Source organism: Kwoniella newhampshirensis, chromosome 2, assembly GCF_039105145.1.
Source record: "Kwoniella newhampshirensis strain CBS 13917 chromosome 2, whole genome shotgun sequence".
NCBI classification, from domain to species: Eukaryota; Fungi; Basidiomycota; class Tremellomycetes; order Tremellales; family Cryptococcaceae; genus Kwoniella; species Kwoniella newhampshirensis.
In genome coordinates, this window is record NC_089956.1 from 1,434,174 (window position 1) to 1,449,094 (window position 14,921).

General features: G+C 51.8%; 5 protein-coding genes across 5 annotated transcripts; 4 read left to right on the top strand and 1 right to left on the bottom strand.

Annotated features, from left to right (window-relative positions):
- Positions 1 to 1,782: 1,782 nt before the first annotated feature.
- Positions 1,783 to 2,773, top strand: IAR55_001230 (uncharacterized protein; the record flags this gene model as incomplete). Its single annotated transcript, XM_066944357.1, has 5 exons — positions 1,783 to 1,840; positions 1,945 to 2,048; positions 2,194 to 2,257; positions 2,326 to 2,453; positions 2,525 to 2,773. 5 exons carry the CDS (start codon positions 1,783 to 1,785, stop codon positions 2,771 to 2,773), a joined length of 603 nt encoding a protein of 200 aa, XP_066805558.1.
- Positions 2,774 to 4,188: 1,415 nt separating this feature from the next.
- On the top strand, positions 4,189 to 5,049 carry IAR55_001231 (uncharacterized protein; the record flags this gene model as incomplete). The annotated part of the gene is made up of 5 exons (XM_066944358.1): positions 4,189 to 4,386; positions 4,475 to 4,617; positions 4,725 to 4,775; positions 4,835 to 4,902; positions 4,976 to 5,049. 5 exons carry the CDS (start codon positions 4,189 to 4,191, stop codon positions 5,047 to 5,049), a joined length of 534 nt encoding a protein of 177 aa, XP_066805559.1.
- A 596-nt stretch (positions 5,050 to 5,645) lies between these two features.
- IAR55_001232 (uncharacterized protein) lies at positions 5,646 to 7,487 on the top strand (the record flags this gene model as incomplete). The annotated part of the gene is made up of 12 exons (XM_066944359.1): positions 5,646 to 5,676; positions 5,747 to 5,788; positions 5,868 to 5,884; positions 5,949 to 6,049; positions 6,188 to 6,255; positions 6,490 to 6,706; positions 6,773 to 6,875; positions 6,931 to 7,009; positions 7,073 to 7,118; positions 7,181 to 7,253; positions 7,337 to 7,376; positions 7,432 to 7,487. 12 exons carry the CDS (start codon positions 5,646 to 5,648, stop codon positions 7,485 to 7,487), a joined length of 873 nt encoding a protein of 290 aa, XP_066805560.1.
- A 195-nt stretch (positions 7,488 to 7,682) lies between these two features.
- Positions 7,683 to 9,330, bottom strand: IAR55_001233 (uncharacterized protein; the record flags this gene model as incomplete). Its single annotated transcript, XM_066944360.1, has 9 exons — positions 7,683 to 7,743; positions 7,808 to 7,833; positions 7,910 to 8,043; positions 8,187 to 8,366; positions 8,439 to 8,543; positions 8,597 to 8,724; positions 8,846 to 8,975; positions 9,106 to 9,137; positions 9,209 to 9,330. 9 exons carry the CDS (start codon positions 9,328 to 9,330, stop codon positions 7,683 to 7,685), a joined length of 918 nt encoding a protein of 305 aa, XP_066805561.1.
- Positions 9,331 to 12,703: 3,373 nt separating this feature from the next.
- On the top strand, positions 12,704 to 14,424 carry IAR55_001234 (uncharacterized protein; the record flags this gene model as incomplete). The annotated part of the gene is made up of 5 exons (XM_066944361.1): positions 12,704 to 12,779; positions 12,840 to 12,996; positions 13,049 to 13,629; positions 13,686 to 14,097; positions 14,187 to 14,424. The coding sequence occupies 5 exons, from the start codon at positions 12,704 to 12,706 to the stop codon at positions 14,422 to 14,424; spliced, it is 1,464 nt and encodes a 487-aa protein (XP_066805562.1).
- Positions 14,425 to 14,921: the final 497 nt, after the last annotated feature.

Genomic DNA, 14,921 nt, shown 5'->3' on the forward strand with positions numbered 1-14,921 from the left:
CGGGTGGAGTTGAGAATAGCTTTGTAATGAAAAGAATAGAACATCCATCCCCCAGTCAGATTGCGGGTTTTGCTTATCTGAGAAACAGGCATTTTGACCGAAAATAACGCGGTAAGCCGAGGCGGCCTTGTCCGAAATGACTGACCCTATTGCTGCAGGCGACGGCCGCTCAAGCTCTGTCTGGCTTGGGAGAAACGGTCTGACATGTATTCCGACTGGTTCGATCTTCCGGACGTCCGCAGATTCACAAGCATTCGTCGGACTGATGACCTGTAGGACACACAGGACACTGATGATATCTTCCGCTGGCCCAGCTCACGTATTGATGGGACAACAAGCGAGGCGAGCTTCACGCTTGGGAAATGGGCTGGTTGGCCAATCAATCGCTGATTACAAATGTACGCGATATTTATGCATTTTGTATACGGAGAGTTACTGGCAAGCTGGATCCTCTGCCTCGACATCGGATTTCTTGCTGACACTTGGGATCCTGATCAATGTATTGCCGGAACGCGCCATACGACGAAGACGTGCTGATGTCTGCTTAATATGGGCGGCTCGATCACAAAGAATGTGACTTATCATTACTGGTGGCGTTCTCTTTGATCGTATGTCCTGCTCGTCAAGCCGATATGACCGGAGCTGATATCAAATAGTGAAAGGAAAGGAAAGGCGTTGTGAATACATTTGACTTCCTGTCGGTCGCTGAAAATTGAAGACTGTCTGTTTTACTCAAAGGAAGTCCCGACCCTGGACCAAGGCGACGTCAGTCACCAGAATTTAGATGTTCGTACTGATTGTAACTCAAGATTGGTTTGAAAGCATACCCGCGGCCATTCACGAAGAAAAGACAAGGAGGGAAAAGCACTGCACCCAGAGGAATTCGAATCCCCGTCTTCCCCACCAGGTCAGCGCGGTCGAGCCCCGCACGCAGTCCATGCTGTGGGATTCCGGCTCGACTGCATTTTCTCTAGTGGGGCGGCACTGACCGCTGTGCTATGGTCGCTTTTGCTGGTGAAGGAGAAGATCTCGCTTTATAAGGTGTAGTCGGGGAAGGATTTGCCTGTCCCTAAGAAGGCAAGTCGAGCTTCATGTCTCTGTGTGGGTGTGGGTGTGTATGTGTGCGTGAGTTGCGGAGAGGGGAGCTCCGACTGATCCGGGCGGACCTCGATTGACTCTGTGGTCGACGCCAATCCGTGATCAGTTCCACCACCAAGAGATCTTGTGTCAGCTTGGCAATCAGCTAGGCTCGCGTGGGCAGTACTCGAGACAGTGAGAGCATCCCCAATGCTTCAATCAACGTCTGTCGCTCCCATGAGATGAGTGTTGCATGCGCTATGCTATATACCGCTTACGATTAGATAGGGAGTCTGCTCTCCACTGTGCTTGATTCGCTCCCTTTGGTCTGATTAACATACTTCCGCACCCAATTGCACATCAAAGGGAAAAAGAGCGCAGCTGTCAACAAAAGCGCTTGTGACGTATGTACGTACCACTGCTAGCAATCATAAATAATCTTACAGTCGAGTTGAGTACCTGATGTGCGCTACGAGTACCGAAAAGGAAGGGACTGGAAGATGACGTCATTGGCAATTGAATATGATTTGATCGTCAACAAGCCCACTTTCACTTCCAGCAGATAGATCCATTATAATTTAAACTCTTTGCAACGACTCCACCTTTCAACCTTTCCACATCTAACAACTCATTAGACAGCGACAGCAGCTATTATCCAACTCACCCACCTACCAACCACCCACTAAACAAGCCAAAGTCAGTACAATGGGACTCTTCGGATCTTCAGACCCCACAGTCCAAGCCGAAAAGGCCATCGCCAAAGGTGAGTCGCAAGCCCCATGCGCGCGTTCAACCCTTCGCGATATGTTTGCCACCCTCGGTTCAGACGGTTGCAGATGGGGAACTGACTCGATGTGTTGTGAACAGAGGCCAAGGTCGAGGCTAAGCAGCTCAAGCAGGCTGAGAAAGCCTTGGCCCACGCTGAGAAGTCAGAGGCGAAGGCTACAAAGGAGGAGACCAAGGCTCACAGCGTAAGTTCTGGCTTTTTACTCGATCCTCACCTTTTAACCCCTTCTATCACTTCCCCGACCTTCCTGAGGAGCGCTAGACTGTCTACTTGTAGCACGACATTCACGCACGGCGCACGAGAATATGCAAGCTGACCTGAGCTCACAGGCGCACGACAAAGCCGTCAAGGCTGAGCAGAAAGCCGCTGCGGTCTTGAGCAAAGCTAACCATAGTGAGTGCAGTCGTATCTGATGGTTAACGATAATCTGAGACCGTGCTAATCGAACTGCTATCACGTAGAGCACGATGATGCCGTCAATCACCAAAACGCCTCCGTCAACACCATCGAGCGAAAGTCTGCTGAGCACCAGCGAATCGCTCAAGACCTGCAACAGAAGAAGGCGGAGTTGGAGCACTTGTCCCACAAGGTGAGTGGTATTTTTTCCCACCACCATTCGTGCACTGGCGAAACTCAGGCGCTGACGGGATTGCGTCACAGCACGAGTTCAATGAGCACAACCGTGAAGGCAAACTACAGGAGCTGCACCACCAGCCCGAACAAACTGCCGCGGCCGTGACCAGCGATCTTCACACAGGCGACCGTGTTGGCCAGGGTCAACCTGGTGCTGGGTACGATCAGGCCGCACCCGGCGCTGGAGCTGGATACACCCAGACAGAAACAGGTGCGACTGGAGCTGGCTATGCTCCACCCGCAACTGGTGCTCCCGGGACCGCTACCAGGTATTAGAGGATGGTGACTGTCGTGTCATAAGATGATGGACAATGTCGTGTAGCGATCAGAGCTTGATATGCATGTAGCCATAATGTTTTGATTCAAGTCGGAAGTGATGGTGACATAATCGAGCTCACAGCTTTACAGAAAGGTTCCGAGAAATAGGATGCTGTTGCTGCACCTTTGACGCTGTATGAGCCCATCGAATGGGTCCGTACAACGGGCAGGACGCGCATCCATCGCGTCATGGTGTTGTGCCAGCGTGCCAGCACTTCCACTGGGCCCTTGAGATGGAGGGAAGCTCTGATCAGATTGCATTGCCCCGGGCGATGACCATGCAAAGGCGAACAAAAAGCCATCAGAAAAAGATGAAACGCGACGATTTTGATTTTTTGCGTTTTCGTTTTTGTTTGTTGTGCCTCACAACGCACGGGTCCTCCATATTTGCATCACACGCTCCATTCGCCAGTGCGCCCAGACTGTATACTCTCAGTCCCCTCGCGATCCTTCAGGTTAGGTGGCCACAATGTTCACCCAGAAGAGCATGCCGCCTGGTCAAGCCCTGATATGGAAGCGGTACTCAACCCTTTGATTGGCCATGACACTCCTTGTCGCTCGATGCGAACAACAATCCGAATGACGAGTCCGCGCAGTCTCATATACTGAACGTATCAGAATGTCTCATTCGGTTGGAGGAGTATCACTCTATCATCAAGCACTGAACAAAAGGTGCTTCTATACATGACCGGGCCATGTCTCCGCTCGGTCCTTCTCAGTGCGGAAGATGATACCGCCTCCTTCGGTGCAAAACTGCTTGTCATTCCCGATTGATCTATTTGCGATGCTGCTTTCGTACATGGTACAGGCACCACCCGTCATTGTGTATAGGATATCAAAACAGACGCACAATGCCACAGGGCAACGTATGGCTCTGGGGCTGCGATCCTTGACTACGGCTGATCATATCCCTTTCAATCGGATTCTCTCCGGCTTTGGTCAGGTTCAAGAATCCGCTCATGCCGAGTGGCTGTTTCATGTCACAACGCCGTTTCTTCTGGCGTCGGACAAGGATTGAGAGTTGAGAGATGGGTCTGTGCGTTGATCTCTCGACACACGAAACGCTGTTCTTCCTGACGAAGCTACAAGGCAAGAAGCCATATAAGAGATGAATGGTGTGGAGATGTAGGTCTTTATCTTCATCTTCTCCAGGTCCTTTTCTTCTTCTCGTTCTCGTTCTCGTTCAGCTTCGGTCTAGTGCTCTATAATCCACGACTCAATACACTCACACTCTTTTGCACACATCGTCCGTATCCGTTCACGGTTCCCAACCTCTGCTCCTGACGACTTCAGACTCCTCTTGGTTGATCGAGTGGTAGACGTGCGCCACTGCTCTCACCAATCAGCACTGAACCATTCCAAAATCCGCTGAAATGTACTTCGCCCACCTGTGGATCCTCACTCTGGTTTGCCTCTCCACTCCAATCCTGGCGATGCCCACGCCGACCATCGCAGACCACGACGCACTTGCCATCAGGTACCATATCGATCATCGACGTCATCACCCCCGAAGCGGACCCAGTTCTCGTCCTTCTGCTTCTGCTTCTGCCAGTGCGAGAAAACGGGCCATCGTGAGTCGTCTCGTCTCGTTGCACATCATGAAGTGACCCCACTCTCCATCAAAGAACGAATGCTGATGGTGTATGAAATCTTGCCCAGATCCCTACTCCTGTTGTTCCGCAGCTACCGCTTGGTGCACCTGCCGATCCTGCTCGATGCCCAAGCGGCATGATGGCCTGTCCCATCACGTCCATGACCAATGCGCCACTTCTTTCGGCGGGCTCTCACATCCCGTTCGAATGGTAAGTGTCTGTCTTCAGTCTCTGGTCGATCCTCACCTAGGTCCCTTTAAGAAAGATATTTACTGTATGGTTGAGCACTGAGCACTGACCGGTGGTTCTCGTCGTAGTGTCAGTCCCGAGGAGGATCTCTATTCTTGTGGTGGATGTGCCACTCTCGGGTGAGTCTGCCCCTTTCACCAAGATCGAAAGCAGGCCTGACGCTGTGTGACGTCCTCAGAACCGGTACGGACTGCACTGCCATCTCAGGCGTGTCTTCCGTCTCTTGTTCCGCAGGAATCTGCAACGGTGAGTGATGTGCACCTGTCCGATGCGGCCTCGTATCACAGCGTTCATCTCTGATCTGGAACCGACCTCGCAGTCCATTCTTGTCAAGCTGGTCTGTTCCCCACCTCAGACTTGCGCGCTTGCACTTCTGACCTTGGCTCTGCCTGAATCTTGTGCTACGTCCACCTGGCTTCAGGGTCGGTGTTGAAAGGTCCATAGTATCTTGATTTTGATCGTTGTTTTTCTCGAAAGGACAATTTAATTTTATTCGGTTACATGGGATTACGCCCCTCTTCCTACTCCATCAGTCGTTCTTCGCTTCGATAACAGTATCGCCCATTAGACGTTCTCGTATCGTAGATGTTCCAGTCCCATCCGTCTTCCTTGACTACTGATGGTGATGTGACTAACACCCACGATGATCTGATGCAATGAACGACCGCATACAATTAATGTTCGGAAATGCAAAAGCGTCTCTTTTGTCTGGGATGTCAGGCTGTCTTGTTCCCGTTCCCCTGGGTAATGTGCCCTGATCCGATCGGGAAAAGAGGCCGGAGTGAGACCGGAGTTTGTTGCTTTGATTGGCCAAAGATATATATAAGTCATGGCACCACCACCCGTAATCTCGCGCTTGGATGGTGAATGGAAAAAAACAGCACAATTGATCTCACTCTTCTACTGTTCATTCAGCTCTCTTGTTTCTTGCTTAGATACACCTAGACTGCTTAGACGCAGATACAGATAGATAGACTGGGTCCGTCAAGATGGCTACTACCGAGCTCAAGAAACCTATCCGTGAGCTGGTCGTGCGAGGTGTCGCCCCATCTTCGGTGGTAAGCTGATGTATTGCTATTCTATCACTCAGCCCTTCCTTTCGCGTACACTTTCGCTTCAGGTGCTATTGCGGGTGAGCCCTCTTCTCACTCCTGTTTCCGAGTGTCAACGTTGGGTCCTAGATGTCTGATTCTGACGCACACGATCTGCAGGATGTACCGAGCTTCTCGTTCGTCATCATCCTTCCACCTCATCGCGTATATCCCACTCACGATCTCACGTCCGTTGTGTAGCTTCTCTACCCCCTCGACGTGGTCAAGACTCGTCAACAGCTCGAAGTAGGAAAGGGCGTCGGTATGGTCCAGGTCTTCAAGAACATCATCGCGCAGGAAGGGTGAGTGGAGGCTGGATCACATCAGCGAGCTTCACAGGCCATTCTCAGGCTATCCGAGCTTTTGACGCTATATATATATACATATATATATATATGTCAATGCGAGTGATTGCTGATATATTTTGCTTGGTATCGCAGTGCTAGTAGATTGTACAGAGGTATCGTACCCCCTCTCATGCTGGAGGCGCCCAAGAGAGCTGTCAAATGTGAGTTTCAGCTTCCAACAACTAGCGAAAGCGAGTGACTGAGCTGATACCTCGGTGTAGTCGCTGCAAACGGTTCGTTGAGTGCCCTTCTCTCATGATCATCATATCCGAGGCGCCCTCCTCTTTTTCCCCTTGCCGCTTCGCGAAGGGATTGTCCTCTCCCGCTCTACTATGACTCTTTGTCTGAGCAAATTTGACACGTGCTGTTCCGTGACAACGTCCGCCCGCTGACAGCTCCTGCAGGATCATGGGGCGCCTACTTCACCAACAACGGCCAGAAGCAGAACACCCTCGCCCTCGCAACTCTGACAGGGTGTTTCGCCGGTGCGACTGAGTCGGTCGTCGTCACTCCCTTCGAGTTGGTCAAGATCCGTTTGCAATCCAAGACATCTACTTTCAAGGGACCATTGGACGTCATCAAGCACTCTTTCAAGACTAGTGGACCTTTGGGGTGAGCGATGATCAAGCAGGAGTCAGAAGGTCCAGGTCGTATGCTGATCATGATGGACCTCCGTAGGTTGTACCAGGGCATGGAGTCTACCTTTTGGCGACACTGGTGGTGGAACGGTGGTTATTTCGGCTCTATCTACGCTGTGAAGGGATTGCTGCCCAAGGCTACCGTATGTGCATTTTATTTCGCCTGCTTTGGCTGTTTGGCTAAATGCTTCATCGTAGAGCAAGAAGCAGGAGCTTGCTAACAACTTGCTTGCCGGTACTGTCGGAGGTTTCGTTGGTACATCTCTGAACACCCCTTGTGAGTCGTAGCATTGCTGTCCCTTGTGATTCAGTGATCTCAACGCGGCAAAATGCCCCTCAGTCGACGTCATCAAAACCAGAGTGCAGCTGCACGGTAGCGGTGAATGGTGAGTAACTGCTTATTGAACACAGTGATGTTTGATAATGACGCATTATGCTCTTCGAACAGGTCTTACCCCGGTCTCTACAAGATCATCAGGTCTGAAGGGTTTGGTGGTATGTACAAGGGTTTCGCTCCGAAGGTGAGTCGCGGCAATTCCATCCGTCGGAGACACCATGGGGCCTTCAAACCCGGCTCACAATTGCTCATCCATGCCCTCGCTAGGTTCTACGTCTCGCCCCCGGAGGTGGTGTCTTGTTGTTGGGTGAGTACTCTACGCAACTCTGCTGCGGACAGCGAGCTTACTGAGATTACTTCAGTGGTCGAGGCGTTATCGACCGTCTTCAGAAAGCAATTGGGCCCTCCTTACATCTAAAAATCGTGCGACCATGCGTATGCACAGGTATTTCATGGGAGAGAGTGTGTCTCTCATTCATTGCAGCAACGAGGCACAGGCGTTTCATACATCTTCCACAATCTTAAGATACCCGGCGCGCTAATTATACTCGATGCACCCTTGGCCGCTTTCTTTCGCATCAAACCCATTGATACTACGCGGTGAATTGGGCTGTTAAGCCACCACGACAGAGCCGATACCAAAGTTCTGGCCGTCTGGGATAGGTCCCTTGCCCCTATGGATGGCAGCTCGATCAGTGGTGGTCAAAACGGAAGTCGAACTCAGAAGAGGAAACTCACCCGAAGTTTGTAGCAACCAGAATAGACTATAACAGGACGGACATTCGACCAATGTCAGCCGCAAACCAGTCGAACGGTGCTGATCAAGGCAAGATGACTCACGGTTCCGTTGATTCCCTCGGGGAGTTTGGTGGTTCCTACACCTGTACCGGTTTGAGTCAAAGGTGCTTTGATGGAGTACACATCTCCAAGGAACTGAATGTGGACGTCGTCTCCGAGCTTGACCTTCTCAGCATCTGTCGGGAACACAACCAAGAACGAGGTCAGCATCAAGATTTCCCAAGAAGCGACGTCGCAGCACAAAATTCTCCCATGGGCGAGAAGCGAAAGTGTGGAAAGGAGTCGAGGAAAGAGAAAGTTTAAGGTGTGCAAAACTTACCCCAGTTCACTGTGATCTCGTCGCCTGCGTTGTGAGGAGGAGCACCGGTTGTGAAGTCTGCCGTGATGGCGGGGATCAGATGGAACTCGATAGGGGCGTTGGAAGATGGACAGTCGTGAATGAATGGCGCTGCGAGCGAGTACGCCTGAGATGCTGTGAGCGGAGTATCGAGGTTGACGGCTGAAACAGGCAAGATATCAGCTATACGCCGATGAGGTGCTCGAAGACCAGTGGAGCAAACACTATACTGACCGTTGAAGAAGTCCAAACCCAAAAACTGCCTTAAGAGCGAGTTTTGTCGCGCCTCATTGCCGAGGATCGCACCTCCAGACTGTCGACTGGGACTATCGGTGAGGTCTAGTGGTGACGATAAGCGGTTTGACCGAGTCACGGTCAGAATCGGGACTCACTCGCTATGCCGCCGATGAAAGCACCCTCCCCGACAGTGGTGACGACTTGCGCTACGGTCAACAGCTCTTGCGGGGTGGTCACGGGGAACTTGTAGGTACAGTTGGTGAATCCGCCACCGAGAGCATCGCTGTAGAAATGGGTACTTCATCAGCAAGCGGGCGTCGCATGCAGCTTTCACCAGACACATCACACTCCCAACCGAGGTAGCGGAAGCGGGATGTATCGACAGTGGACGTGAAGGGACCCACTTGAGTACGGTGAAATGGGCGATTTCTTGGTCTCTGAATAGCTTGAGATAGGTGTAGAAACCGGTATAACCGGCGGAATCGAAATCCGCTTCGGTGAAATTAGCAAGACCTTGATTCCAGTAATTGAGTTCTGCGATTGCCGAGCACAAAACTCGAGTCAGTATGATCACTCTTACTATCCCTCCTGGCAGCCGGGAAACATTATGCAGGGAGGCACGGACAGTGACGAGGAGGCGGAAGGATAGGGAGAGGAGACTAACCAACTGATTCTAGGTTTCGAGCAAGATTCAAACTGCGCAATTCATTCGCCCTTGTCAGTCACCACTCATAGATACTGGATACGATCGGACCAGGGAAGCTCACATCGAGTAATCGAGACCTGAGATCTTACCGTACGACCATCTCGACGACAGGAGTACAGGAGATGCTGCGGCAGTGGCAGCAAATGCGCCGAGAGCAAGTACAGAGGTGGAGGTGATCTTCATCTTGTATGTCTTTTGTGATGTGACTTTGGACTAGGTCAAGTGTATGTTGCTGTGTCTGGTAGAGATGTCGGATGTGCTTGAGCGACTGGTGAAAAGTCTGGCGAGAAAGAAGACGGTGTCCACTCGGTCTGTGAACTTGGCACTTTATAGCGATCGTTTGACTGGGACCTTTTCATACGGTACGTCGGGATCGAGTTTGATTCCCCTCTTTCTTCGCAGGCTGTGCGGAGGTTTATATGACGCAAGATACGAATAGAATCATGGCGATGAGCACGCTTCTCTAACCATTTCCAGTAGTAGTGAGCACGAGCACTGGATGACGTTGACGACGACGGCGACGATTATCAGCTGAGATCGGTATAAATAAAGTGGCGCTTCTTTTTTCAGCATCGGGCAACCGGGGGCGTTTGAACGGGGGTCGTTGCATCGTCGATGCAAATGGTTAGTCTTGGCCATATGACCGCTTTTGGAGTTCAAGATTCCCGTGAGACCGGCGCTAACAGTACGGACTTCTCTGCACAACGACCACAACGAGCACAGCGAGCGGGCGATCTTCTACCGGTCTGACCTCCGTTTCCCACTTGTGAGGTCTACCGCCGCGTCACAGCCTCACTCTAGCCCAGTATAGCACGGAGCCGTACTCGGTCGATTCGCAACGCTGTCGTAGCAGTAGTAGCAGTAGTAGCAGCTCGACAGCAGATTGCAGTACATACCACAACTGAGTCGACCTCCACTTACACACACACGCAAATAGATCGTCACTACGTATCGAACGGGTGTCCGCCGATCGATCTGTAGACTGAAAAGTTATCAGTTTCGCGAAATCAGTCGGCAGATTCGGTGCCGGTACCGGCAAGTTGCTCTTACACCGACGCGAAAACACGTGAACCCAGACCAAGACAGCGTAGTACAGATATGCATTCGTGACTATCGAGTTGTTTTGGACTCGCAACGATAGATGCATTGGACAGGGGCAGATATATCCCTTTGTGGTGGACTCGCTGTTGATGCGGTATGACTGGAGTGCGGGAATCGCACTCATCGCTTGGGAGAGGTGACGAGAATCTTTTGCGAAGGGGGGGATCAGCAAAATTACAGGGCTGCTCAGACAGGTCGTGATGCACCAGCGCGTTCTAGTAATGATGATGCAAGTACAACATCAGATGAGAGTCCATGGTCGAAAGCATGTCAGTCTACAAATCCTTACAGATCTGATCAGACGCGGAGGGGTAGCAACGTCAAGTTTAGGAGAGGAAATGGTGCTCGATCTTGGTATCGCATGTGCGAACGAACGTGATTCTGAATGTCTACCAACCAGAAAGAAAAGTCGCTGATCCGTGGCGCAGTACAACTTATTCCATTGGCAATGGATGCTTAAGATGAGCGGGAAAAGCAGTAACGTTAACCGATTGCGAAGCGAAATCTCGGACGAGTCGTGGAGGAGACTTGCACACCAAAGCGTTCACTGTTGATCCCCGTACGCGCGCGGCTGGGAAGTGTTCACGAGGCAGAACCTACACGTGCAAGCGACGATGCCCATGCCCCCCTCTGATGCTGCTGTGATTCTGCAATATGTATAGTGTAGGGAAGCATGCTTGCTCCAGTGTTTGGTAACGCCTGTCCCGCTTGGTTGGCATCACAATTTGGTTACTTGCGTCACTTGGCATGGACCGCCGGTTAGAAGATGACTATTCTGGGAAAACAGACCTCTGATGGACAGAGGGGCGTACGGGAAGGCAATCAGGCAGTCGGGCAGGCAGGCAATGGCTTCCGTACGATGTGCCATTCGAAACAGCAGGGGCGTCATCGGTAGCAATCGTATGTGGATCTGAGTGCACCCCCGCAGCCACGATCCGTGACTGTCGATCGCAGTAGTACGAGCCTACGAACTGTCTTTTATTCCAGATGCATACCTGTAGAGCCAGCCACACGAGAATAAGAAAAGTGGGCAAGAATCAATCGCCGCGAAAGGGATGGCATATGACGTTGGAAGTGCGACTCGGTTGTGAACGAGACCAGGTGACCTTTTTCCCCCAAAAATTAAACGAATAAGGCTTCGTTAAGGCACAATACACCTGGGCGAGGACCTGTGAGGTTTCTGTCCCGATCAAAGCTACATGTGTACGTGGGTGCCTTCCTAAATGGTCCTGCGATGCCGTCTTTCCTGCTCCCAAGCAATGCATTGTGTGTGCCTGGCTATTCTTTGACCAGATCGGGACAGACGACGCTAATGAAGTGGTCTGTCCGTCTGAGCTTCATTGACTTAGTCCCGTGTTGATGATGGGCGGGACCAATCGCAGAACGGACGGTATCATTCTGCATGTCCTTGGTCTGTTGCCGATGGGTGACAAGGGATATGGCAAGATTCCAAATGCAAAAGGATTTGAGATCCTGAACACTCTCGTCAGACAGGGTGAGGGTCTCAACTACTCCCCACAACTGGGACCGTCGCTGCGGCAAACGATGTTCCCATGAAAAGGATGCCGCCGGCATAATTTCCAACTTTGGTGGCGAGCCCCACGGGACCTCTTGTGACAAACAGGGTGCAGCTGTAACCCCGTCGCCGGGAGACGTTTCTCTGTGCCTGATCTCAGCTCGGATGGTTCCTTTCATCTTTCCTTTTTCATTCCCAAATGGGAGACTGTTAAGCGAGTATAGCGAGGCGTACCTTTTTCTTGCTCCTGTGGCCTGCGTACAATTGCGAGGGCCCGGTATTGCCGTGGGGTAATTTGGAAGGCTTTGAAGAGGGGGACGATCAATTGCCGATCCACGGTCCTGAACTGGCAAGACAAAATCAAGGGGCGAGAGCAGTGTCTCCTGCCGCGGCGTTCGTTGTTGACGGCAAGTTGAAACCTGCTACAACCGTAGCCGATCTTTTTCGTTACGAGGGAAGCGAGCGATCTTTCACCCCATCACGCGAACGACAAGAGGAAGGTTTCATGTTGCAAGAGAAAAGGGGATTCGCATATCCCGGCGGAACACTATCAGGAAAAGCTAACTTGCCGCTAGTCGCCGTTACGGCTACAACCGCGTCCCCGTCACGCCCTCTCACAAGGACTGACTGGACAATTAGGGGAGAGGAAAGGAAAAAGACAGGTACGAGGTCGGAGCAGACTAGCGTCGCTGCCCCATGGGACCTGGTCTTGGCCGAAACTGTCGATCCCTGGAAGAAGATGGGGAGATCCTGGGGAGGACGGGGTTGTTGTTGGGACGGGAAGGTACACTTTTGAAAGATATATAAAGAGGCAGCCTCGCGACGACGGGAGCGCTCTTTTCTCATCCTCACAACTTGCTCATCTTCATCTCCTCCCTCCTCATCCCACTCAGTCCTCGACCAGTCTTTCATCTTTCACCCCTTATATAACCTTTCACAATGGCAGGTGGCGCAGTAGTCTCTGGCGGTAGCGGTGGTAACCCCCTGCGAACCGGTTTCATCAGGCGAGAGTACCGTGAGTGTGATATATCTACTCCACTCTCCATCCGACTGGAACGCTGACGGTCCACCTCAGTTTGGGCTTTCATCCTTGTTACCTCCCTTTTCTTCCTTTGGGGTTTCGCATACGGTCTTCTCGATGTCTTGAACAAGCACTTCCAAAACGTCCTCGGTATCACCAAGCTTCAGTCTACTGGTCTTCAGGTCGCTTACTTCGGTATCGGTTACTTTGCGTGAGTGTTAGAACGCTTCCAGTTCCTCCAATTACTGACCTCGTTTGACTAGATACTCTCCTGTCGCTGGTGAAGTCCTCAAACGACGAGGTTACAAGTTCACGATCATCATGGGTCTCGGTCTTTACGCTCTCGGTGCCATCCTGTTCTGGCCCGTCGCAAAATTCTCGGTCAACACCACCAACCCCTCTGGTATCTTCGGTGGTTTCGTCATCTGCACGGCTGTCATCGCTTGTGGTCTCGCAACTCTCGAGGTTTCCGCCAACTCTTACGTCTCCGTCATGCCCCCGCACAACGTCGCCAACTTCCGACTTCAGTTCTCTCAGTCGTTCAACGGTGTCGCCTCTTTCTCCGGACCTTTGATCGCTTCCAAGTACTTCTTCACCGAAGAGAACAAGAACAACTTGAACAACGTCCAATGGGTCTACCTCGCTGTCTCAGGTCTTGGTGTGCTTGTTGCTCTTGCTTTCCTCTTCACCAAGCTTCCCGAGGTCTCGGAAGAGGCACTCCAAGCTGAGGCCGAGGCCCTTGCTGAGATGCAGGGCTCCGATGCCCAGGCCGACAAGCCCTTCTACAGGCAATACCGTGCCATCACCGGTTTCGTCGCCCAGTTCCTCTACGTCGGTGCCCAAGGTGAGCAGCCTCCTCGTTCCCTAGCCTCGCTTGTTCATGCTGAACTGCTGGCATAGTTACCATCGGTTCTTTCTTCCTCAACTACACCGCTGAGAACGCCCATATTTCTGACTCTCGAGGATCCCAACTTCTCTCCTACGGTCTCATCACTTTCACTGTCGCTCGATTCATCGGTACCGCTCTCTTGGCCGTCGTCTCGGCTCCTGTCCTTCTCTTCGTCTACTCTATCGCCTGCACCTTGTTGGCCATTCTCATCGGTTCTCTCCACGGGATGCCCGGCGTTGTCTGTCTCATCATGATCATGTTCTTCGAGTCAATCATGTACCCCGTCATCTTCGTCTTGGGTACCACCGGTCTTGGTCGACACACCCGACGAGCAGCGGCCCTGCTTGTTATGGGTGTCTCTGGTGGTGCGGTCTTCCCTCCAGCCCAAGGAGCTCTTGCTGATAGATTCAGCACGAGGACCTCGTGAGTTGACCTTTCTGAAGAAGCTTGAAAGATCAAAAGTTTGCTTCGCTTGGAAGATTTCCTTGCTGACGACGGCTGCTACACTTCAGTTACTACCTCGTTGTCCCTTGCTTTGTCTACATCACCGGTTGGGCCTTCTACATCTGGAACCAGGATGGTCGACGATGGAGGGCTGGTGCCGAGTCCGACATTGAGAGGGAGGTCCAGCATGCCGCTGGTGGTACCGTCCCCGCCGCTGCAGTCGGTCTCAGCTACGATGGTCAACAGGAGAGGTACGAAACTGGTTCCATGAAGGAGGAGGTTGAGAGGGTTGAGAAGATGGCTTAATCTTATTGAGGATGGACGACGACGATTGAATGATCTCGGGTGGATCAGTTTGCATATGTTCATTGGAGGAACAAGTAGTCCACTGTAGTATTTTGTGACAGACCGGTCCTATCTGTAACAGTTTGGTATCTTACACCACAATAAAAAGCTATGCTATGCATGTACGAATGGTCAATCAAGTCAAGTTTGGTGGCACAAGTCTCTGACCATAAGACAGCGAACATGACAACGGCGGGATGATCGCAAGCCTGAATATATAGAAAACCTCGAAAGACGACTCATCTGACTACTTCATGTCCTTCAAATCGTACTCAATGACTTCAATGACTTGGACCTTTTCCTGCCTTGGAACATTCCTTGCAATGAATCGAGCTTCCCACTAACTCCGCCCTCTACGGTACCTTCCTCCTGATCTGGTTCGGACCACCCTTCGCTCAGACTCGTCTCCACTGACCCCGTCTTCTTGAGACCTCTGGGCCCAATCTCGCCAACCCCCA